Raw genomic sequence first — 25,056 nt, forward strand, 5'->3', positions numbered from 1 at the left:
GAAAGACTGAATTTTAGCTATGTTATGTAAGTGATAAAAGGCAGTCTTGATTATTTCTTTAATATGTTTATTAAAGGAAATAACAGTGAGATTTTTGGCTGCCACACTTTGTGAAATCAGAGTTGTCGAGTGATACTGTTACTTGATCAAACTGGTGTTTGTCTAGCAGGGTGAAAGACCAGTGTCTTAGTTTTATCCAAATTTAAAAGGGTGAAATTTAGTGACATCCAATTTTTCACAGCAGCCAAGAAGGCCCCTAAATTAGTCATTTGAGTATGATCATCAGCCCTTATAGACACATACAGCTGAGTATCATTCGCATAGCAATGGAAATTTATTCCATGACTGCATATAATTTGGCCAAGAGGTGAAATATAAAGAGAGAAAAGTAGAGGTCCAAGAACCAAGCCCTGAGGTGCACCATATTTAATGTCAGAGCATTTAGATGTAAAGGATTTTTTTTTAGGGAGTTGTTCCTTATCTGATTAGAGGGTCCAAGGACAGGGTGTTGTGTTGCTGTTAAGCCCACTGAGTCAAATTTGTAATTTGTGATATTGGGCTATACAAATAGAATTGATTTGATTTGATTTGATTTAGATGTAATAATGTTATAGCAGACACTGTTTATTCAGATGAATATTGAAATCGCCAAAAGTTAGAATCTCATCAGAATACAGTGGCGGCGCCAGAGAAGTTTGATTGCTGGTGCTACGGGGTTGCTTGATCATTGACTGGGGAGCTCTCGCACTTGCTGCTGAACATTCCTCATCCGACTCCGAGATGTTGTCTGTTGCCATATCTTCAGTATTTAGCAGTGGAATGTCGGTATTCTCCACACTGCTTACTGGTACTGGTTCTTCCAAACTATGAGCACGCTTAATTGGGATCACAAAACGTTCCATTTTGCTGGCAAGGGCAAAAAGACGACTAGCAAACAGCACTGAGCACGAGCGGGAAATTGAAAATTTCGAGGGGAAAAACACAGGTGACATCAGACCTAAGTGCATTTCCTACAGTTCGTAATGTTATTAAATAAATGTTGGTCATTTTCGGACAAAAATTAGATAAAAAGTGAAAAAGATAAACACCCTTACAAATATATTTAGTTTGGTAACGTTTTATTTGATTTCATGGAGGTGCTATGGGGGGGGGGGTGCTATGCCACCACTAGGGAGAGCTGAATCACCGGCAAGCCCCTCCTTAGCGCTGCACCTGTCAGAATAAGTAACAGCAGCAACAGCAACAACAACAACTTAAATTTATATAGCTCCTTTCAAGTGACCCAAGGACGCTTTACATGTAGTCGAGCAGACAAAAAAAAAGAAAAGAAAGAGAGACAAGAACAGAAAATAAAAATAGCAAAGATTGCCCGGGATGATAGAAGTGACTAGAGACCGTAGGCCTTGATCAACAAGTGAGTTTTCAAGAATTTTCATAAGTGTCCAAAGAAGCAGTGTTGTATATCTCTGCTGGGAGTGTTCCAAATGGTGGGGGCTGCCACACTGAAGGCTCTGTCCCCAAAAGTCTGTAGGTTGGCGTGGGGGATGGAAATCAGGGTCGTGTCTGCTGGGTAGCCCGGACATGACTCCATTGCAGTAATCCAGGCGGGAGGTGATGAGGGCATGGATGAGTGTCTCTGCCACAGAGTATGAGAGTGATGGCCGGAGTCTGGATATGTTGTTGAGGTGAAAGGAAGCAGATTTTGTGACGGATTTGAAGTGTGGCTGGAATGAGAGTGTGGAGTCCAGAATAACATCAAGGTTACAGACTTCTGGGGATGGGCAGATGGAGCAGCCGTCCACATCGAGGAGATCGCCAACCTTCCGGAGCAGTGCCTTGGGAGCCACAACCATGAGCTCTGTCTTATTGTTATTTAGCTTGAGTAGATTTGATGACATCCAGATTTTTAGCTGGTACAGGCAGTTGACAAAGGATTGGGGGGGGGGGGCTGGGTGGATGGCTAAGTGTTGAGATACGGCTGTCTGTCATCAGCATAGCAGTGGAAAATTAAACTACGGTGGCGGATTTGGGAGCATCGAGATGTTAAAGAGGAGGAGTCCAAGCACAGAGCCTTGGGGCCTGCCTTGGTTGAGTGGGGAGTCTCTGATGGTGACAAACCATTTCCTGTTGGAGAGAGATAACTGGAACCAGGAGAGAGCTGCACCATTGAGGCCTAGGTATTCAGATAAGCGGTTGAGGATGATGATGTGGGAAACCGTGTCGAAGGCTGCAAAGAGGTCCATTAGGATGAGAATACTGATGTGGCAGGAATCAACAGCGATGAGGAGGTTATTGGTGATCTTGATAAGGGCAGTTGCCATGCTGTGGTGTGCTCTAAAGCCAGATTGAAGGGGTTTACAGAGCTCATGGTTGGACCTGTGCTGATGGAGTTGGGCAGCAACTGCTGTTTTCAGGAATTTACTGAGAAAAGGAAGGCTGGAGATTGGCTGGTAGTTCGTGAAGTCAGATGGGTCCAGACCTGGATTTTTGAGAATAGTGGTGACTGTGGCCATTTTGAAGCTGGAGGATACTGTGCCAGATTCAAGAGATGAGTTGATAATGTCAGCCATGATGGGGACATTAACAAGACCTGAGATAAATTCTCAGAATTATTCAAGAAATAGTGAGTAAGAGCTAGGAGGTAAATAGTGTATCACAATGTGGACTGAGCAGAGTCTGTTTGTGGCTTAGGGAGATGGACCTAGAATACCAGCCTCAAAAAGATTTGAATTTAGTGTCAAGTTTCGAAGTTAAATTGAAAATAGACTTAAATATTAAGTCTATGTTTATTTGCCCGAGCTACATGGGCTTAAGTATAGTCATGTGGGGAAACTTCATTTAAGGGAAGGAATACATTTGGTTTCAGCCATGTTTCACATAACCCAATCATATCAAACTATGTTCAAGAATCAAATCTATTTAATTTTAAATTTATCAGTAAGGCTTTGGTAGACAGTGATCTGATATTTATCGAACTACATTTAAGTGGACTGTTGAAGTAATTGTTGAAGTGAATTATAGTGACAGGCATGGGCGCAAGTCCATGAATACTGGGATGGCATCCAGTGCTTTACCTGTGCCCCTGTCCATAGGGTTACTGATTGTGTCAGGAAGGGCATCCACAACACAACATTTTGCCAAATCATCATGCGGATTGACAAGACCATACCGGATCAGTCGAGGCTCTATACGGGTTTGGCCGAGACCCGGGTTAACAACAGCTGCCATTGGTGCTGTGCCCTCACAGGTACTGATGAAAACTGTACAATCCGCTGTGGCGACCCCTGAGAAACGGAACAAGAAGTTGAAGTGATCGGTAGTAGGCAGAACTTTAGAGCTTCCACTAGATGAAATATTAATTGGAATTACACATTTTGTATTATTATTTGACAATTTTGAAGACCAATGCTTTGCGTGGTCACACTTTTGATAACATTAGATGTTTGGTTCTGTAGATTATTAGGTCCTTCGTTGCAAATTTTACCACCACCATTGGTAGGAATGGTTATTAGATTATTGTGATTCAAATATTTAGGAGAGGAGAGCTTGGGAAAAATACAGCAGGGAAGGGAGATGGTCTATACTCTGAGAAATTCTCTGATTAGACATATTAACTAAACTATACTGCTCAAAAAAATAAAGGGAACACCTAAAAACACAATATAGACCTCGATGAATGAAATATTTCAGCTGAAAATCTTTACTTATTAGACAGAGGAATGTGTTTAGAGCAAAATAACCTAAGAATGATCAATGGAAATCAAAATCATTAGCCCATTAAGGTCTGGATTCAGAATCATACTCAAAATCAAAGTGGAAAATGAGAACATAGGCTGATCCAACTTCTGTGGAAATTCTTCAAGACGATTCAAAATGAGGCTCAGTAGTGTGTGTGGCCTCCACGTGCCTGTATGCACTCCCTACAACGTCTGGGCATGCTCCTGATGAGACGACGGATGGTCTCCTGAGGGATCTCCTCCCAGACCTGGATCAGGGCATCGGTCAACTCCTGGACAGTCTGTGGTGCGACATCGTGTTGGCGGATGGTACGAGACATGATGTCCCAGAGGTGCTCGACTGGATTCAGGTCTGGGGAACGTGCAGGCCAGTCCATAGCATCAATGCCCTCGACATACAGGAACTGCTGACACACTCTGGCCACATGAGGACGAGCATTGTCATGCATGAGCAGGAACCCAGGGCCCACTGCACCAGCATATGGTCTGACAAGGGGTCTGAGGATCTCATCCCGGTACCTAATGGCAGTCATGGTACCTCTGGCTACCACGTAGAGGTCTGTGCGGCCCTCCAAGGATATGCCTCCCCAGACCATCACTGACCCACCGCCAAACCGGTCATGCTGGAGGATGTTGGAGGCAGCAGAACGTTCTCCACAGCGTCTCCAGACTCTCTCGCGTCTGTCACATGTGTTCAGTGTGAACCTGCTCTCATCTGTGAAGAGCACAGGGCGCCAATGGCGAATCTGCCAACCAAGATGTTCTCTGGCAAAGGTCAATTGGGCTGCACGGTGTTGGGCTGTGAGCACAGGCCCCAATTGTGGACGTCGGGCCCTCATACCATCCTCATGCATTCTGTTTCTCACTGTTTGAGCAGAAACCTGCACATTAGTGGCCTGTTGAAGGTCGTTTTGTAGGGCTCCGGCAGTGCTCCTCCTGTTCCTCCTTGCACAAAGGACCAGATAGCGGTCCTGCTGCGGGGTTGCTGTCCTCCTGCGGCCCCCTCCACATCTCCTGGTGTACTGGCCTGTCTCCTGGTACCTCCTCCATGCTCTGGACACTGTGCTGGGAGACGCATCAAATCTTCTTGCCACAGCACGCATTGATGTGCCATCCTGGATGAGCTGCACTACCTGAGCAACTTCTGTAGGTTGCAGATACCGCCTCATGCCACCTCTAGTGGTGAGGGCACTAGCAAAATGAAAAACTAACCAAAGATCGGCCAGAAAAGATGAGGACAGGCAAATGGTCTGTGGCCACCACCTGCAAATCCGTTCCTTTTATAGGGGTTGTCTTGCAAATTGTCTAATTTCCACCTGGTGGAAATTAGACAATTTACCAACAGGTGAAATTGATTCACAAATCAGTGTTGCTTCCTAACTGGACAGGTTGATATCTCAAAAGTGTGATTGACTTGGAGCTACATTGCATTGCTTATGTGTTCCCTTTATTTTTTTGAGCAGTGTAGTTGACTCCACATCCACACTAGATTTAAACCTAGCAGGCTCTCTAATCACCTGCAACCTGCTGAATGACAAGTCCCTAGTGTCAAACTCAATGTAGACAGCTATCTACACTCACTGGCCACTTTATTAGGTACACCTTGCTAGTACCGGGTTGGACCCCCTTTTGCCTTCAGAACTGCCTTAATCCTTCGTAGCATAGATTCAACAAGGTACTGGAAACATTCCTCAGAGAGTTTGGTCCATATTGACATGATAGCATCACGCAGTTGCTGCAGATTTGTCGGCTGCACATCCATGATGCGAATCTCCCGGTCCACCACATCCCAGAGGTGCTCTATTGTTGAGATCTGGTGACTGTGGAGGCCATTTGACTACAGTGAACTCATTGTCCTGTTCAAGAAACCAGTCTGAGATGATTCGAGCTTTATGACATGGCGCGTTATCCTGTTGGAAGTAGCCATCAGAAGATGGAACACTGTGGTCATAAAGGGATGGACATGGTCAGCAACAATACTCAGGTAGGCTGTGGCGTTGACATGATGCTCAATTGGTACTAAGGGGCCCAAAGTGTGCCAAGAAAATATCCCCCACACCATTACACCACCACCACCAGCCTGAACCGTTGATACAAGGCAGGATGGATCCATGCTTTCATGTTGTTGACGCCAAATTCTGACCCTACCATCTGAATGTCGCAGCAGAAATCGAGACTCATCAGACCAGGCAACGTTTTTCCAATTTTCTATTGTCCAATTTTGGTGAGCCTGTGCGAATTGTAGCCTCAGTTTCCTGTTCTTAGCTGACAGGAGTGGCACCCGGTGTGGTCTTCTGCTGCTGTAGCCCATCTGCCTCAAGGTTCGACGTGTTGTGCGTTCAGAGATGCTCTTCTGCATACCTCGGTTGTAATGAGTGGTTATTTGAGTTACTGTTGCCTTTCCATCAGCTCGAACCAGTCTGGCCATTCTCCTCTGACCATTGGTATCAACAAGGCATTTTCGCCCACAGAACTGCCGCTCACTGGATATTTTCTCTTTTTCGGACCACTCTCTGTAAACCCTAGAGATGGTTGTGCGTGAAAATCCCAGTAGATCAGCAGTTTGTGAAATACTCAGACCAGCCCGTCTGGCACCAACAACCATGCCACGTTCAAAGTCACTTAAATCACCTTTCTTCCCCATTCTGATGCTCGGTTTGAACTGCAGCAGATCGCCTTGACCATGTCTACATGCCTAAATGCATTGAGTTGCTGCCATGTGATTGGCTGATTAGAAATTTGCGTTAACGAGCAGTTGGACAGGTGTGCCTAATAAAGTGGCCGGTGAGTGTATATTGCTAGAAAAGAGTGGTGCCATCCCGAGTAGGGTGAATGCCATCCACTTTCAGCAGGTAAGGGTGGCCCCAGAGAGGAGGCCAGTTATCAACAAAACTGAATCCCTGCTTATCACAGTAACTAGCCAGCCAGCGGTTCATTGAGGTGAGCCTACTGTTACATCTATGGGTAAGGGACCAGAGACAATTAATCAATGCTGATGCATCTTTCTGGCAAACTGTGTCCTGACTAAGCTAGATTTTGTGATCTCTGATTGCTTCATCCTAGCATAATTGGTGCCGACATGAACAACAATGTTGCTGAAAGTAGTGGTGCTGTGTGCCTGGGTTCCCTGATTCTCCCTCCGTGATGTCAGCAACCTAAGATTATCCTCTATGTTGGAGACTCTGGCCACTGGTAAACAGTGAACCAAAGCTGACGAAGCTAATCTGATATTACAGGTAATGGAGTCTCCTATCACTACCATGCGTTGCTTTACTCTGTTGACAGGAGCGGGAGAGGCACACTGGCCAGTAGGACTACCAACAAGGCTGGTGAGGGGCAAAAACCAGTTTGCAGGCAGGAGAGGCGATTGCAGACCAGGCCACACGACCGGTGGCTTGCTCTTGCGAGCCTTCCTACACTGGCAACAGAGACAAACTCCGCGGCATCTTCCAATGAGGTTGAGCTAGTGCTAAAAATAGCAGGCCAGCTGTCAGGCTGAGATTATCTGGAGTGCCCGTCACATCTAACATAATCCTAGCCGAAAGAAGCTGCTCTAACACTTGGACACGTCTCTCTAGTAGAGACAACCTATGTGTAACTGTGGAACAGTCACCGCACACCATTGTTTTAACTAGGCTGCTTTGACTGCAAGTGCAATAAGGCTAACTGCTAAACTAGGCTAAGCTTGAAGCTAGTAAGCAGACTAGGAATAAAAGGCTGCCCACCAACACAAGAGTTGTTAGAGAAAGAAAACTAATGAATTTAGCTATAAGCACAGAAAATAGCGAAATCAATAGGACAATGAAGAGGTTAGAGCAGAATATAGCGAAGAGCGAGTAAGAGAATGAACACCAGTTATCGATTTCACGAAGCTGAATCTCATGAAAGTGTGGACGCTAGTGGTTCAGCATGTATGTGCAGCAGGTATTACATCCTGAGGGAGAAACCACTATTAGCTTTGAATAAATTTTTGTGCGATTCTCATGACAAGTTGTAGAGACTGTGTGTAGTTTTCTTAAGACATCGATGTCCTCTTGGCAACCATAAAGGAAGTGAGTGTTCATATGAAATTTGTGCTCATAAAAGGTTTTGCAGCAACAAAAGAGATCGCATTGCCTCCCTCCTCTGCTAAAAATACTTTGAGTTTTGTAAAGGATGTTGTCGTAGGGACAGAACATTTATGTTACAATCAAAATCCTAGCCTTACCCTAAACTTGTAATGTCTCATAAAGAATTTACTTGACTCACTGGATTATTTTGCTCCTTATTTGTTGAGCACTTTCCCTACCGTTGAGTGTTTCTTTTAACAAAGTTTATACTAATAATCTTAATCCCTGAGCCTAAGTATCATGCCTAAATAGACCTCAGCCTAACCATAGCTCTAAGGTTACTATCGCATCGCATTATCAAAAATTGTGTTTACCATGGAGCTTGCGGGATTATGTATACATTTTAATTGCCATTTTGACCATTCAGGTGTCGCAAGCTGCCCCGTGCCCTGAAAGAGTGGCAGGCCTTCCTGGACCTTAAGAAAACTATTGACGAATTCAGTGAGTGCTGCCCCCTGCTGGAGCTTATGACTAATAAGGCCATGATGACGCGCCACTGGAAACGGATCACTGAGGTGATGTAAAAAAATTCATAATTGCACGCAAACACACACACACACACACACACACACAAACAAGATTCACTGCAAGATTCAGTGCAAGATACTGGTCTTAGAAAATCATTGCCAAAATCCATTCCTAACTCTAATAGCTGTCTTTAGAGTTGACATGATTATTCATATGGCATTTTTGTGGTTTGATCTTTTCAAGTTTGTTCCTGGTTCAGTATGCCACACATTTGTTTGTTTCCGCTTACCTGCCCTTATTTCCCCACTTCGATCAATGAAAATATTGATTTGTCTGTCCAGGTGACTGGACATGGCTTTGAGGTCGAGACCGATACATTCAAACTACGCTACATTATGGAGGCTCCATTGCTCAAGTGTAAAGAAGAGATTGAGGTAAGAAAGAGGTTGCAATCTGTTATGGTTTGCAAAACCAGAGGAGGCTTCTCTATGATGAGAGCCAAAATACTGCTTTTCTGTTGCTTCTCCTTGTTGAAGTTTTTGTTTTTGAAATGTCATTGAAACTATACTGGAGAGGCTCTACCACTTAGATGTTCAATATCTAAATCAGGAATTTTGTGTAAAGTATACACAAGAATAGTTTGGCGCAACTTGACAAGTCTTGTACTACATTCTACTGATAATATTAAAGAAGACATTCCTCTGTAGATCATAATTGGTTATTAAGCATCCACTCTAAAACGAATATTATTGAACATGGTATACACTCACTGGCCACTTTATTAGGTACACCTTGCTATTACCGGGTTGGACCCCCTTTTGCCTTCAGAACTGCCTTAATCCTTCGTGGCATAGATTCAACAAGGTACTGGAAACATTCCTCAGAGAGTTTGGTCCATATTGACATGATAGCATCACGCAGTTGCTGCAGATTTGTCGGCTGCACATCCATGATGCGAATCTCCCGGTCCACCACATCCCAGAGGTGCTCTATTGGATTGAGATCTGGTGACTGTGGAGGCCATTTGAGTACAGTGAACTCATTGTCATGTTCAAGAAACCAGTCTGAGATGATTCGAGCTTTATGACATGGCGCGTTATCCTGCTGGAAGTAGCCATCAGAAGATGGGAACACTGTGGTCATAAAGGGATGGACATGGTCAGCAACAATACTCAGGTAGGCTGTGGCGTTGACACGATGCTCAATTGGTACTAAGGGGCCCAAAGTGTGCCAAGAAAATATCCCCCACACTATTACACCACCACCACCAGCCTGAACCGTTGATACAAGGCAGGATGGATCCATGCTTTCATGTTGTTGACGCCAAATTCTGACCCTGCCATCTGAATGTCGCAGTAGAAATCGAGACTCATCAGACCAGGCAACGTTTTTCCAATTTTCTATTGTCCAATTTTGGTGATCCTGTGCGAATTGTAGCCTCAGTTTCCTGTTCTTAGCTGACAGGAGTGGCACTCGGTGTGGTCTTCTGCTGCTGTAGCCCATCTTCCTCAAGGTTCGATGTGTTGTGCATTCAGAGATGCTCTTCTGCATACCTCGGTTGTAATGAGTGGTTATTTGAGTTACTGTTGCCTTTCTATCAGCTCGAACCAGTCTGGCCATTCTCCTCTGACCTCTGGCATCAACAAGGCATTTTCGCCCACAAAACTGCCGCTCACTGGATATTTTCTCTTTTTCGGACCATTCTCTGTAAACCCTAGAGATGGTTGTGCGTGAAAATCCCAGTAGATCAGCAGTTTCTGAAATACTCAGACCAGCCCGTCTGGCACCAACAACCATGCCACGTTCAAAGTCACTTAAATCACCTTTCTCCCCCATTCTGATGCTCGGTTTGAACTGCAGCAGATCGTCTTGACCATGTCTACGTGCCTAAATGCATTGAGTTGCTGCCATGTGATTGGCTGATTAGAAATTTGCGTTAACGAGCAGTTGGACAGGTGTGCCTAATAAAGTGGCCGGTGAGTGTATATAAATGACTCATGTGCCAATTTATTTTTGACATGAGAAGAATCTGCTTTTTAAGTTTAAAATACATGACTGTGCATAAGGAGCAAACGTGTTTTGTATGTCATCCATACAATAAGTCAAGTATGCACCTTTGAATAAGATGGGACTTTTGGTATTAGATGGATGTGTAATTAAACTCCAACAGCCATTTTCATGCAGGCCATTGAATCAACAATAGACACGTTTATAGTACTATGGCAGGGTTGTTCTATGACTTTTAAATCCAGCAGACATCTTAATAGACAGACACCTTAATAGATAAGCTCACAAATCACTGAACAAATCTCTGGTTAAGTAAGCTTAATGCTTTCTGTATGAGTGGTTTCATGTTATTGCTGCAAGTAATGATGATGATGATAATGTTAGATGAAAAAGATGAGTGATGATAATAATGATTAACTTAATTATAATTAATTTTGTTGTCTCACAATGTAATGAAAAGCATATCTATACCTGAAACTTTGAGTCTTAGTGCATCAGCCACCCGCAATTCATCCTTTGGTGCAAATTCTGTCTTTCTGTAACGTGTATTTACATTATACCAGTGCTGCAGGTGATGATGATGATGATTTTGTTTCTTTGTTTGGTGAATTTGATGAGCCTGTTTCCTAACATCAGGACATCTGCATCAGCGCAGTGAAAGAGCGAGACATTGAGCAGAAGCTGAAGCAAGTAATTGCCGAGTGGGACAACAAAACTTTCACTTTTGCGAACTTCAAGACCCGCGGTGAGCTCCTTCTTAGAGGAGACAGCACGTCAGAGATTATTGCCAGTATGGAGGACAGCCTGATGGTGCTGGGGTCTCTTATGAGCAACAGGTACACGAAAACAGGATGATTATGAATTAGCACTTCCAAAGACTTCTTATCAGTAGACCCAGTACTGTGTACAATGTTGATAAAGCAACAGTTGCAGTTTGCACTAACAACAAGAAAGCATAAGGTAATCTATTTGCCTCAGTGCCTAACCATGGGTTAAATCTGTACAAAGAAAAGTTGACCTTTTTAAGGATGGCCCAGTGGTTAAGCGCTGTTAAGAAAGTCCTGGGTTCGAACCCCAGGCTGTCCCAGGTCCTTTCTGTGTGGAGTTTGCATTTTCTCCCCGTGTCTGCGTGGGTCTCCTCTGGGTGATCCAGTTTCCTCCCACCATCAAAAAGACATGCATGTTAGGGTTAATACTCCTGTCTGTGCCCCTGAGCAAGTCAATACAACAGGAAAAACAAATGGAGTTGGTCCCCAGGTGCTGCAGCTGCCCAACGTTCCTATACAATAGGATGGGTTAAATGCTGAAAACAAATGTCATTGTAACCTACAATGACAAAATAAAGTGAAGTTCTTCCTTGTAATAGCCTACATATTTCCAAACATTCCTGAAGTCACACCTTATGTATATGGTTTTTCTATGTCAAAGGCTTCTTAAATCTCAGCATCTCAACATTTTAGATTAGAGAGGCATTATTGGATTTAAACCAGAAAATGACAGTTGTGTAGTTCTTGGTATCAATTGCTGTATTTCTGTTTGAGGGAGAGAAAAAAAATGGCGGCACAGTGGCAGCACGGTGGCACAGTGGTTAGCACAGTCACCCCACAGCAAGAAGGTCCAGGGTTCAAGCCCCGGTGCAGTCCAATCTTGGTGGGTCATCCCGGGTCATCCTCTGTGTGGAGTTTGCCTGTTCCCCCCTGTGTCTGCGTGGGTTTCCTCCGGGGGCTCCAGTTTCCTCCCACAGTCCCACAGTGTGATGGTCTGGTGGCCTGTCCAGGGTGTCTCCGCACCTGCCGCCCAATGACTGCTGGAATGGTCTCCAGCATCCCCGCGACCCTGAGAGCAGGATAATTGGTTCAGTTAATGGATGGATGGATGGATGAATATATATATATATATATATATATATATATATATATATATATATATATATATATATACACTACCGTTCAAAAGTTTGGGATCACCCAAACAATTTCGTGTTTTCCATGAAAAGTCACACTTATTCACCACCATATGTTGTGAAATGAATAGAAAATAGAGTCAAGACATTGACAAGGTTAGAAATAATGATTTGTATTTGAAATAAGATTTTTTTTACATCAAACTTTGCTTTCGTCAAAGAATCCTCCATTTGCAGCAATTACAGCATTGCAGACCTTTGGCATTCTAGCTGTTAATTTGTTGAGGTAATCTGGAGAAATTGCACCCCACGCTTCCAGAAGCAGCTCCCACAAGTTGGATTGGTTGGATGGGCACTTCTTTGAGCAGATTGAGTTTCTGGAGCATCACATTTGTGGGGTCAATTAAACGCTCAAAATGGCCAGAAAAAGAGAACTTTCATCTGAAACTCGACAGTCTATTCTTGTTCTTAGAAATGAAGTCTATTCCATGCGAGAAATTGCTAAGAAATTGAAGATTTCCTACACCGGTGTGTACTACTCCCTTCAGAGGACAGCACAAACAGGCTCTAACAGGTACTATTTAATGAAGATGCCAGTTGGGGACCTGTGAGGCGTCTGTTTCTCAAACTAGAGACTCTAATGTACTTATCTTCTTGCTCAGTTGTGCAACGCGGCCTCCCACTTCTTTTTCTACTCTGGTTAGAGCCTGTTTGTGCTGTCCTCTGAAGGGAGTAGTACACACCGGGGTAGGAAATCTTCAATTTCTTAGCAATTTCTCGCATGGAATAGCCTTCATTTCTAAGAACAAGAATAGACTGTCGAGTTTCAGATGAAAGTTCTCTTTTTCTGGCCATTTTGAGCGTTTAATTGACCCCACAAATGTGATGCTCCAGAAACTCAATCTGCTCAAAGAAGTGCCCATCCAACCAATCCAACTTGTGGGAGCTGCTTCTGGAAGCGTGGGGTGCAATTTCTCCAGATTACCTCAACAAATTAACAGCTAGAATGCCAAAGATCTGCAATGCTGTAATTGCTGCAAATGGAGGATTCTTTGACGAAAGCAAAGTTTGATGTAAAAAAATCTTATTTCAAATACAAATCATTATTTCTAACCTTGTCAATGTCTTGACTCTATTTTCTATTCATTTCACAACATATGGTGGTGAATAAGTGTGACTTTTCATGGAAAACACAAAATTGTTTGGGTGATCCCAAACTTTTGAACGGTAGTGTATATATATATATATATATATATATATATATGAATGGACTGTTATTACTGTAGTTCATCAGTTCACAATGGACCAGGTTTATTCCATTTTGAAGTGGAGTTACTGGATTACTCTGCTTAGAGCAATATTGCCCATAATGATATGAAAATCTGAACAGTAAATCTGATTGTCGCTCCTTGATCACTTGCTCTTCCCAGTACATTTGAGTAGACTGGCACAGAGCAATATTCTTCGAGTGACAGACGGGATAGGATGCAACAAAATGCAAATAGATTGCATCCTTAAAACTGCTGTCATATCATGTATTAAATGTTATTTTGTTGAATAATAAATAACCTGTTGTAATCTGGTTATTATATACATTACAGTGCATGCAAAGACACGTGCTGAAACAAGTAGTTGCCTCTTCTACATCATGCAGTCCTCTTTAAATTTATAATCATGTGTAATCTTGTGTCCTACAATTCTAGGTCATTATCCCGATATAATCTCACCAAACGATCATGTGATCTTGCACAGGTACAACACCCCATTTAAGGCCCAGATTCAGAAGTGGGTGCAGAATCTGTCAAACACCACCGACATCATAGAGAACTGGATGACCGTGCAGAATCTTTGGATCTACCTGGAGGCCGTGTTTGTGGGGGGAGACATCGCCAAACAGCTGCCGAAAGTAGATTAAATATCAGTGTTTTTCTCTTATTGCTTTATATTTTGTATCAAAACTATCAGTGCACACATATTTTATTAATATTGGATATTACTAAGATTGGATGAGATATTAATTATCTGACTAAATTGGAAAGTAGGTTTATGAGCAACTCATTAAAGAACTCAGAATAAACAGATAACCTGACATTTAGTAATATTGCTTTGCCAGTAATGATTTTGCTAATTTAATACAATTTAAATTTACAGGTTTCTGTGTTTTTATTTTTTATTGTTTTTGATTACTGATGACAACTCAAATTGTGTCACATTTAAAAAGCATTGCATGGCTCTCGAACTGAGACAATCCCCAGTTAGTGCTTTGTTTAAAGGTGGCGTGTGGATATTTCCACTTCAGTCTATAAACATGTTCCTTCAGTGAACTCCACGGTGACTGGACTTGCAGTATATGGAAGTGGCATTAACTGCCGTTTGAAAATCAGCATGATTAACCCAGTGTCCCGCCTCCTGTAGGAAGCTAAGCGGTTCTCCAACATTGACAAGTCCTGGGTGAAGATCATGACCCGTGCCCACGAGATGCCCAACGTGGTGCAGTCGTGTGTGGGAGACGAAACTATGGGACAGCTGCTTCCTCACCTTCTAGAACAGTTGGAGATATGCCAGAAGTCCCTCACCGGGTGAGTTATCATCAGATGCACCACTAAAGCCATGATGAATATGTTGGAAGAACATGAAGGCAATTTCAGATGCAAAAGCACACAGGGAGGAAAGAAGGACAGATAGAGAGATGGAAGGAGGGAATGGAGAAAAGGAGGATAGGAAATAAATAAGAGAACATGTTTTACATTCTGGCAGCACTGTGGCGCAGCGGTTAGCGCGGTCGCCTCACAACAAGAAGGTTCTTGGTTCGAGCCCCAGGGTAGTCCAACCTTTCCTCCGGGGGCTCCGGTTTCCTCCCACAGTCCAAAGACATGTAGGTCAGGTGAATCGGCCATACTAAATTGCCCCTAGGTGTGTGTGCGTGTGTGTGTGTGTGTGTGTGTGTGTGTGTGTGTGTGTGTGTGTGTGTGTGTGTGTGTGTGTGTGTGTGGGCCCTGTGTGATGGCCTGGCGGCCTGTCCAGGTTGTCTCCCCGCCTGCTGCCCAATGACTGCTGGAATAGGCTCCAGCATCCCCGCAACCCTGAGAGCAGGACAAGCGGTTCAGATAATGGATGGATGGATGGATAAAGTCCAGAATCAATAGAAAGAAAATATCTGTTTGAAAAAGTTAATTGTCAGTCCTAAATTTCTGTTTTATGTGCAATTGCTGTTTCAGATTTCATTGTTCTGAAATTTACTTGATACAGAAAAGAAGGTCTTTTTAATTTTTCATTAGCCAATTTTTTGATACTTTGGCTGCCTCTCTTTAGCTTTAAGGATAATTCTGTTTGTTTCTATAACCTGGGTCTTATTTTCATGGTTTTTGCAATGTGCATATTGGTTTTGACATAATTTTACTCATCAGACTCATTGTGAAGATGTTGGATTCAGGACCACCACTAGACTCAGCTCTACTATGGTGTCTTACTGGGCAAAAACACGAGTGCAAGATATGTTTCTTTTGTTTTTTTGTTTTCTTTTTACCTGTGCTGTTGGCAGTCTTGGCGTACAACACAGGGAATTTGCATGCCAATGTGTTCTAAACAGAGTAAATCTGTAAAGTGGGGTTCAGGTTCTCCACCTGCAAAGGCAGCCTTTATTAATTACCGAGAACTGCTTCCAATCACTCCGTCCTTTGGATGATCTGTGGGATGACAAGAGCACAGGGTTTTTTTTTGTTACAGATTTACAGCTGCCACCGGTCTCCTTCATAAGCGTGTTTGATCAGCTAACCAACCAACCAACCAGCATCGTTTCCCCAAGAGGGGACAATCGCCACAAGTGAAACAAGGAAACTTGGAAACGAAAAAAAAAACCAAACATGTATCTAATAAGACATTGACATAAAAACAGACACTGACATGTGTTCGACAAAACATAATTAAATTGAACTTATTGATATCAGTTTAGGATAGCGATTATAGCAATAAAGGAGAAGACAGAAAAAAAGGGGGGAGAAAGTACTAAGAAGAAACATGTAATCCAGAGAGTGTTCCAGGAAGTGTGTGAGGCAGATGCTAGTAGTGTGTATGTGCATATGACGTGTCCACCTGTGAGTGTGTAAAGTCCACCACTGAGTGCAAAGGATTAAGCCCAAAAAAATATGGTGTCTGAGACTGGCAAATCAATATAAAAAAAAACACATGTTAAGGTTAGTAATCCTGTCTGTGCCCTTGACTGAGGCATGGCAAGATGCCTCAGTGGGTCCTCACCCAGGTGCTGCACGGCAGCTGCCCACTGCTCCTAGCTACACAGCTAGGATGAGTTAAATGCCGAGAATAATTTCCCCACGGAGATCAATAAAGTATATCAAAATAAAAATGAAAATGTAAAAAATTATCGTAGTGCCTCTGAGCAGAGCAGACAGGCTCTGCAGCCACCCACAGGCCCTGCAGTCATGCAGACACCCCATGACCAAGAGAAGAGCTGGCCGGAGCCCAAAACACCGCAACCCCAGAGGAACACTGAGCCCACAGGGGGGGAGCAGTAGGTTTTTTTTTTGTCGTTAATATTGTTGAAAGGACAAATTTACGACTCATTAAATTGCCCAGTTAGATGCCATTTTAAAGCTGAGTCTGGTGGTGGTCCCTATTCTAAAATCTCCAGAATGAATCCTATGAATAAAATGAGATCATAACCAATACGCAAAAACTACGCAACTAAAACCCAGTTTGTAAGAAACCAAGTTTATTCTTTAACTTTTGTTTACAAAATGATGCTCATTGACTTATTGTGTTGTCATACACCATCCAATCATCCTCGGGGAAGGAAGTAAGTGTGAGGGGCTGTTGCATTGCACAAGTTATTTAACAACATGTCATATTGCTGGCTGTATCTCTTTTGTTTTGTTCCGGTGTCTGTCAAGCTGCTAAGAGGTAGGGTATTGTTGGTCTGGTTACTACTTTGTCTAACAGCTACCTGGAGAAGAAGCGCTTGCTGTTTCCTCGGTTTTTCTTCGTCTCTGATCCCGCCCTGCTGGAGATCCTCGGCCAAGCCTCTGACTCCCACACCATCCAGGCCCACCTCCTCAACGTTTTTGACAACATCAAGTGTGTCCGCTTCCATGACAAGGTTCGTTGCTCATTCTTCAGTTCATGATGCTCTCTGCTGTGTTTCACAGAGCGTTGAATCAGTTCATCTGGACACAACTTTTATCGAGAGAAACATCTCATCACTTATCTAAGTGATTTCTTCAGTCTCGACTGACTGCAGGTATCCCCACCCTTGTAAAAAATACAGTGGCATAACAACTGAAAACAAAGATCGGTTTCATATGCAAATTACCGTTAACTAGAGTTTCAATGACCATGTATACTATTCACAGAGGATTGGGGAATAGTTGCAATCACAGCATTGTATGATGGTGACAGATGTACTCTGAGCCCCCCCCCCCCCGTTCAGGAATGGTCGTTCCCTCGTCACATAGATGGCCTCTTTGACTCCCTGTTCAAACCAGCCTCCCTATCAAGGATGTGCACATCCTCTTCCTTGAAAGAGTGGCCACTGGCCTGTAGATGGGTGTAGACTGCAGAGTCCTGGCCTGACGTGTTAGTTGTCCTGTGTTATGCCATCCTCTTGGCCATCGTCTGTTTGGTTGCCCCAATGTACAAGTGTTTGTGCCGGGGGACCCGATCCTTGTGGTGGACCAATTTCTGATGCAGCGTGTTTTGGGGTTTGAAAGCAAGTGAGATGTGGTGTTTGGAAAATGCACCTCTTAACTCTTCCGACACTCCCGCCACATACGGAATCACCACTGGTTTATACTTAGGCAGCTGTTGTCCTTCTCCTCTCTTCGATTGGCTGGTGTACTGTTTTGGCGTCTACCTGGCTTTGACAAACGCCCAGTTAGGATAACCACACTTAAACAAAGCCTGTTCAATGGAGGATTTCTCCCCTTCCCTGGCCACTGTGTCAGTGGGGATGTTGTCAGCTCAGTGGTACAGCATCCTGATGACTCCTAGTTTGTGCTCTAGTGGATGATGAGAGTCAAACCTTATGTACTGATCAGTATGTGTTGGTTTATGGTAAACATCAACAATCATCACCAATAGCAATTTCACAGTCTAAGAAAGCTAACCTGTCATTTTTCACATCCTCCCTGGTGAACTTGATGTAGTTGTCCACAGCGTTAATGTGGTCGGTGAAATGTGGTACACTCTGAGATTTAATTTTAACCCAGGTGTCATCCACAAATCTGAACCAATGGCTAGGTGGTGCCCCTGGATAGGACATCAGAGCCGTCTTTTCCACTTCGTCCATAAACAAGTTGGCCTCTGTAGGTGAGACTGGGGAACCCATAGCACAATCATGCCTCTGCCTATACTACTGCCTCCTGTATGTGAAGTACATGGACTAAAGACACAGCTTCAGGAAGAGACACACTTGGTCAGTGTTAAGGGTGGACTTATTGCTAAGGGTGGGGTCGTTTTGTAATTTCATATGGACTACCTCCACTGCTTCATCAACAGGAACGCATGTGGAGAGACACGTAACATCATAAACATAACATCACCTTATCCACAAAATTCATAGTGTTCTGAACGTGATGTTCATTACTGCTTACCAACAAGTTAAGAATAGATGCAGTGTTTGTTATTCTCTGTCACCCCTCTGATCATTTCTTACAAAGAAAGGGCAAGAACTCCGATCAAACTGAATAGATCAGAATATTAGGCTCCTGTGGTTATATTGAAAATCTCTTTTAAATGTAAAAATGGATATTGATATCTCTTATTTAATAGAGTAGACAAGAAAACTTGTCCTTTAGCTCCAAGGGAATTCTTCCCAATTTTCAAACACCTTTACTCTGGACACCTCCTCATGAACATACTCAAATGAAACAGAAAAAGGCAAATTGTGATTGTAATAAAACAAATCACTGTATGTTTCTCTCTCAGATATACGACCGTATCCTGGCTATATCGTCGCGGGAGGGGGAGACGGTGGAATTGGAGCGTCCAGTTATGGCTGAAGGCAACGTAGAGGTTTGGCTCAACGCACTGCTGAAGGAATCCCAGAGGTCTTTACACATGGTGATCCGGCAGGCTGCCCTGACCATCCAAAACTCCGGCTTCCAGCTCATCGAATTCCTCGACTCCTTCCCTGCTCAGGTGGTTTAGTCAAAAATAGGTTAAAGGCATACTACAGTATGTAAGATTGCCACCACCAGCTTATTTTAGTATATAAATTTGATCACAAAAACGGACAGTATAGATTTGTATAAAATTATGGTTTCTCCATTTACCTTTCACTACCACCTACGTACTGTAAGGATAACCTAACTGTACTAATTCTCATACTATGCTCGGCTTCGTTTTTAGCTAAGACTGGCTGCTCCCTTTTCATCTTTTGTGGGTTGTACCTTTTCTTGGGTGATGTAGTTGAGCCTGAAGATTTTATAATAGATGAGACATTCTGCAACCCAGAAAAAGAAATACATTGAGCTGGACACAATGGACAACAAGAAACTAAATGGGAGTGGGCGTCTGAGTAACGTAGCGGTCTATTCTGCTGATTACCAACACGGGGATCGCCAGTTTGAATCCCCTATGTTACTTCCGGCTTGGTCAGGTGTCCTACAGGCGCAGCTGGCCGTGTCTGTGGGTGAGAAGCCGGATGTGTGTATGTGCCCTGATCGCTGCACAAACGCCTCCTATGGTCAGTTGGGGCGCCTGTTCAGGGGGAAGGGGAACTGGGGGGAATAGTGTGATCCTCCCACGTGCTACGTCCCCCTGGCGAAACTCCTCACTGTCAGGGGAAAAGAAGCAGTTGGCGACCCCACATGTATTGGAGGAGGCATGTGGTAGTCTGCAACCCTCCTCAGATCGGCAGAGGGAGTGGAGCAGTGACTGGGACAGCTCGGAAGAGTGGGATAATTGGCCGGATACAATTGGGGAGAAAAAGGGGGGGAATCCAAAAAATAAAAATAAAGAAACTAAATAGGAGTAAGAAGATCATGATTCAACCAAATACACAGGCCTGTTGAGATGGTCATAGACTACATTGAAAGTCTTTTATGGTAAACCTTTATAAAAATTTCAGTGTTTGTGTCTTAAATGTTTGTTTCCTTGATTCTATTAAAATGACAACTGTTTTTATTGTGTAGTAAGGCCATGACAAAGTCAAAGGAAGACCTGAGGCCTGAATTTATGTGTAACAGATTTTAGGGTGAAGTGTTGTAACACTGCTGCCACACCAAACTAGCGTGAATCACTATTTGACTAACTGTATAAATCTGGTTGTTGGTGCTGCGGTGACATCTTGGAAAGTTGGAGAGACAATTAGCTATAACTAATACATTTATAATATCTATACATAAGATATATAGCGGATAGCTTCATGAAGGATGATAGAGTGTAGGAAAAAAACAAAAATGCTGTGACACCGAGGGAACTCTGATGTTAACTGCCAGTGTTTCTTCAGTCATTCTTCAGAGGTCATGGATAGCCAATATATGAACTTTCCAAGATGATTTGTCATCCTTAACTATTTTTTTTCTATGCTCAGCTCCAGTTAAGTGCCTATATTATATTATATTATATTATATTATATATTTTGTATGGTTTCCATGGTTTGGGCAGCACGGTGGTTTTGCAGTTACCACTGTGACCTCATGGCAAGCGGGCCCTGGGTTCAGTTCCAGCCCCTCAGTGTGGAGTTCTCATGTTCTCCTACATTTGCATGGGTTTCCCATGCACTCTAAAGCTTGGTGAATTGGAGTCTCTAAATTGTCCGTAAGTGTGGATGATCTGTGAGTGCCTTTTTGTGTGGGACTAGAGACCCATTCAGGGTGTCTCCCTGCTTTCCACCCAATGCCTGTTGGGATAGACTCCATCCTGATCTAGCCCTGAATTGAATCTATGCATGTACAGAGGATGGACGGTTTTGGTAACAGTGCTGCAGCTCAGCGTCTAAGGTTTAATTGTCACTGTATTTTTATGCATTGTCATAAAATGAGAGAACTGCTTTATAACGTTGTCCTTTATTTTTAGGTGGGCCTGTTGGGTGTCCAGATGATCTGGACGAGGGACTCAGAGGAGGCTCTAACTAATGCCCGCTACGACCGCCGGATCATGGCCAAGACCAACCAGCTCTTCCTGGATCTGTTAAACACTCTGATTGACATGACCACAAGAGATCTGGGGGATGTGGAAAGGACCAAGTACGAGACCCTCATCACCATCCATGTTCACCAGAGAGACATATTTGATGACCTGGTGAGTAGCGCTTGATGGATAGGATGTACTCAGTAGACAGATAGACCAACAAATATGTCAAATGTTTCCCTCAGTGAAACTGTATTTGACATTATGTCACCTCATTGGGGAATATGGTTCTCATACACTGAGACAGATGCCCCTATTCTTTGCCATATCCGTTTGTGTTACCACTATACTGAATTGGCAACAATTGGAGAGTGTAGCAGAATAAGTTCATTCCCACAGAATCGTTTTGCTTTGATAATGGTCTTCAAACGCTCTTCTGATCACAGCTAGGTATTATCCATGCCCATAGAAAGAAGCCCCCCCTCTAGGCACCATGAATTGCCTTTCTGTTTTCAAAGATGGGAGAGCAAGCTATTGTGGAGGTGTTTTGGATTGTTTTCATTATTTAATCCCTCTGGACTTTGCCCCTGCAGCACTGACAGATGAATTTCTTGTGTTGTATTCATATATTGCTCTCTATTCTTTCCTTTTTTCCCCCTTCACCAATTTGTTCTCTATATCTCCCACCCCCTATCCCCTCCACTCCCCGCTTCTCTCCTCTTCCTCATTTCATTGTCCAAAACCCCTGTTGGCTGTCCCCCTCCTCATGGCCCTCCTCATCTTTGATTCTCACCTGAATTTCCCTGCGCTCCCTCCTTCTCGCCCTCCATCCCCTTCTCTGTTCTTCCTCTCATCCCCCTCCAAACTTCTGTTCCACCCTGCTGCCTGGTCCATTTGCTTCACTTCACCTCTTTAACCCCACCCACCCCAACCCCCCATCTCTTCCTTCACTACTCAATACAACTCCCCCTCCCTTTCCCTCTCCTGTCAACCCACGACACCCCTTGTTTCCTTTCATCCTCTTTTACCCTTCCTTATCTTTCTCTCTCCGTCTTTCTCTCTCGTTGACTTGACCTGCCCCTCACCTCGCCTCTCTCCTTTTACCCTCCCCTCAAATGCTTCTCCCCTTTTTATCCTCCTTTTTTCCCCTTTAACTTTACCTTCCCATCATCTCATGCCCCTTTTATCTCATTCCTCCCTCCTCGTCCTCTCCCACCCCTTACCCCAATCCCCCTCCCCTTGTCCTGGTTTCTTTTCTTACCCTCACATCACCCCTCTCCCCTTTCTACCACACATACACACACACATCCTCCAGTGCCGGCTGCATGTCAAGAGCGCTGGTGACTTCGAGTGGCTGAAGCAGTGCCGTTTCTATTTCAATGAGGACTCAGACAAGATGACAATCAGCATCACGGATGTGGGCTTTGTCTACCAAAATGAATTCCTGGGTTGCACTGACAGGCTTGTCATTACACCACTGACTGACAGGTAGAGGGGTTCACACATGATTGCACAAGCAGGCATGTGGTACTTGCACACATGCACACACATGCATGCACACACACACACACACACACGTATGCACAATACCATACACAAACAGAAGAAAATAGAATTTCTGACTTGTGAATTTTTGTGGTGTAGAATGTGGACAATTGGTCAATACCCTTAAACGCTTCTTTTTTTTTTTTTTGCTGGTCATTGGGTTTATGAGTCCATCGCAGAGGGCAATAAAGAGTTGGCTTATGTGAAGCAGTGAAAGAGAGACAGCAGGGCAGGTGGGACGAGTAAAAATAAGATGGGCGCAGAATGGCCTTCATCCTCGTCATTGGCAAGTGTGACTGCAAGAGAGAAGAGGAGATAGAAAGAGAAAATCAGGCACTGAAAGAGAGGGGGAGAGAGCAAGAGAGAGGGGGAGAGAGAGAGAAAGGGAGGGAGCGAGAGAGAGGGAGAGAGAGGGGGGAGAGAGCGAGAGAGAGGTAGCAAGAGAGAGAGGGGGAGAGAGAGGGAGGGAGAGGGGGAGAGAGAGAGCAAGAGAGGGGGGATGAGAGAGAGAGGTACACCACCAGATAGTTTGACAGAGTGAAAGATGAGAAGAAACAGAGGGAGCAAAATGAGGAGGGACAGAATGAAACAAGATGAGGAGAGACAGTGAAGGAGAGAGATGAGGGGAGACAGTGGTAGGGAGCCACCAGCAGACATCAGACAGCATGTCTCCTGAGAAGTGGCATGCTGCTCCTTTGGCCCCAGGCGCTGAGGCCAGCCTGACTCCATGACGGCCTCCTCTGCTTGATGGAGAGCCGCCTTGGCTGCCTGTCACACCTGCTGAATCTGCTCTCCCTCTTGCTAATACATTGTTAGTTTTTCTCTCCATCTTTCCCTCGCTTCTCTCTCTCCATCTATCTGTAGTTTCCTGCCAACAGGACTGGGGGAAAATTAAAAACTGCTATCTTGGTGTTTCTTTTTCCAGTTCTATGCATTGCCGTGTTTACTTAACATGGTTTTCTACCTTGACTATCGTCTCCACGTGATCTGGCCGCTCAGAATTCAGCGCACACGCTCTGGCATCAAAAATACATGGGTGCTGGATGAATTATGGATTAGAGAATTCGAGATAAAACAAGGGTGCATAATCTGTTGAAACCTCGCTGTTTTCCTTGGACGTCTAACTTCAGACATAAACTGAAATTAGCGGGAAAAAGTTTCCTTTGTTGTTTTTGCTGTGTAGTTGTTTTTCTTTTCCCTTCTATTCTACTCTACATGTTTTTTAGTCTGTTTGAGGAAAGATGTCGCCAGCAAGCTCCTCAAATAAAAATGTTCAGACATTGCCATATCTGTATTCTATCTACATATGATATATGATATATAATCCATACATCATATAATGTATTTTATTGTATAATCTATATTAGTGCAATACAGAAAGATTATGGCTTGTGACTGGGGTAGGAACACATTACGTATATTGCCTGAACATTAAAATCTGCACAAGTGTAAGTTGTGTGTGCACATGTGCCTCTGCACATGATTATGCACATTTGATTGCCTATATCTATTGGTGCTACAGGTGCTACATTACCCTTGCCCAGGCTCTAGGTATGAGTATGGGAGGAGCTCCTGCTGGTCCTGCAGGGACAGGTAAGACTGACACTACAGAGCACACCAACATGCACATATTTGTTATGTTGTGCTTTCCAAAATCCCGATCCCTGGTGATACGCCAGAAAGAATGACTGTGATAACCCTTGTTTGATATAATTTGGGGTTTGTTTTTTTGAATTCCCCCCCCTTTTTTCCCCCAATTGTATCTGGCCAATTACCCCACTCTTCCGAGCGGTCCCGATTTCTGCTCCACCCCCTCTGCCGATCCGGGGAGGGCTGCAGACTATCACATGTCTCCTCCGATACATGTGGAGTCACCAGCCCCTTCTTTTCACCTGACAGTGAGGAGTTTCACCAGGGGCACATAGAGCATGGGAGGATCACGTTATTCCCCCCAGTTCCCCCTCCCTACCGAACAGGCACCCTGGCCAACCAGAGGAAGCGCTAGTGCAACCACCAGGACACACACCCACATCTGGCTTCCCACCCACTAACACAGCCAATTTCGTCTGTAAAGATGCCTGACCAAGCCAGAGGTAATATGGGGATTCGAACCGGCGATCCCCGTGTTGGTAGGCAACAGAATAGACCGCCACACTACCCAGATGCCCTTGTTTTGGGTTTTTGATGTCTTCATCTTTGC

General features: G+C 44.0%; 1 protein-coding gene across 1 annotated transcript in view; it reads left to right on the forward strand.

The window, feature by feature from the left end:
- Positions 1 to 25,056, forward strand: part of dnah5 (dynein, axonemal, heavy chain 5) — a 274,534-nt gene that overhangs the window by 66,014 nt on the left and 183,464 nt on the right. Inside the window, exons 32-41 of the mRNA XM_056286379.1 lie at positions 8,214 to 8,361; positions 8,656 to 8,748; positions 10,958 to 11,157; positions 13,977 to 14,130; positions 14,640 to 14,803; positions 17,181 to 17,337; positions 19,164 to 19,376; positions 21,258 to 21,482; positions 22,627 to 22,799; positions 24,379 to 24,449. Of these exons, the coding sequence (XP_056142354.1) occupies positions 8,214 to 8,361; positions 8,656 to 8,748; positions 10,958 to 11,157; positions 13,977 to 14,130; positions 14,640 to 14,803; positions 17,181 to 17,337; positions 19,164 to 19,376; positions 21,258 to 21,482; positions 22,627 to 22,799; positions 24,379 to 24,449 (1,598 nt within the window). The remainder of the gene's footprint in view (positions 1 to 8,213; positions 8,362 to 8,655; positions 8,749 to 10,957; positions 11,158 to 13,976; positions 14,131 to 14,639; positions 14,804 to 17,180; positions 17,338 to 19,163; positions 19,377 to 21,257; positions 21,483 to 22,626; positions 22,800 to 24,378; positions 24,450 to 25,056) is intronic.

Source organism: Lampris incognitus, chromosome 9, assembly GCF_029633865.1.
Source record: "Lampris incognitus isolate fLamInc1 chromosome 9, fLamInc1.hap2, whole genome shotgun sequence".
Taxonomy (NCBI): Eukaryota; Metazoa; Chordata; class Actinopteri; order Lampriformes; family Lampridae; genus Lampris; species Lampris incognitus.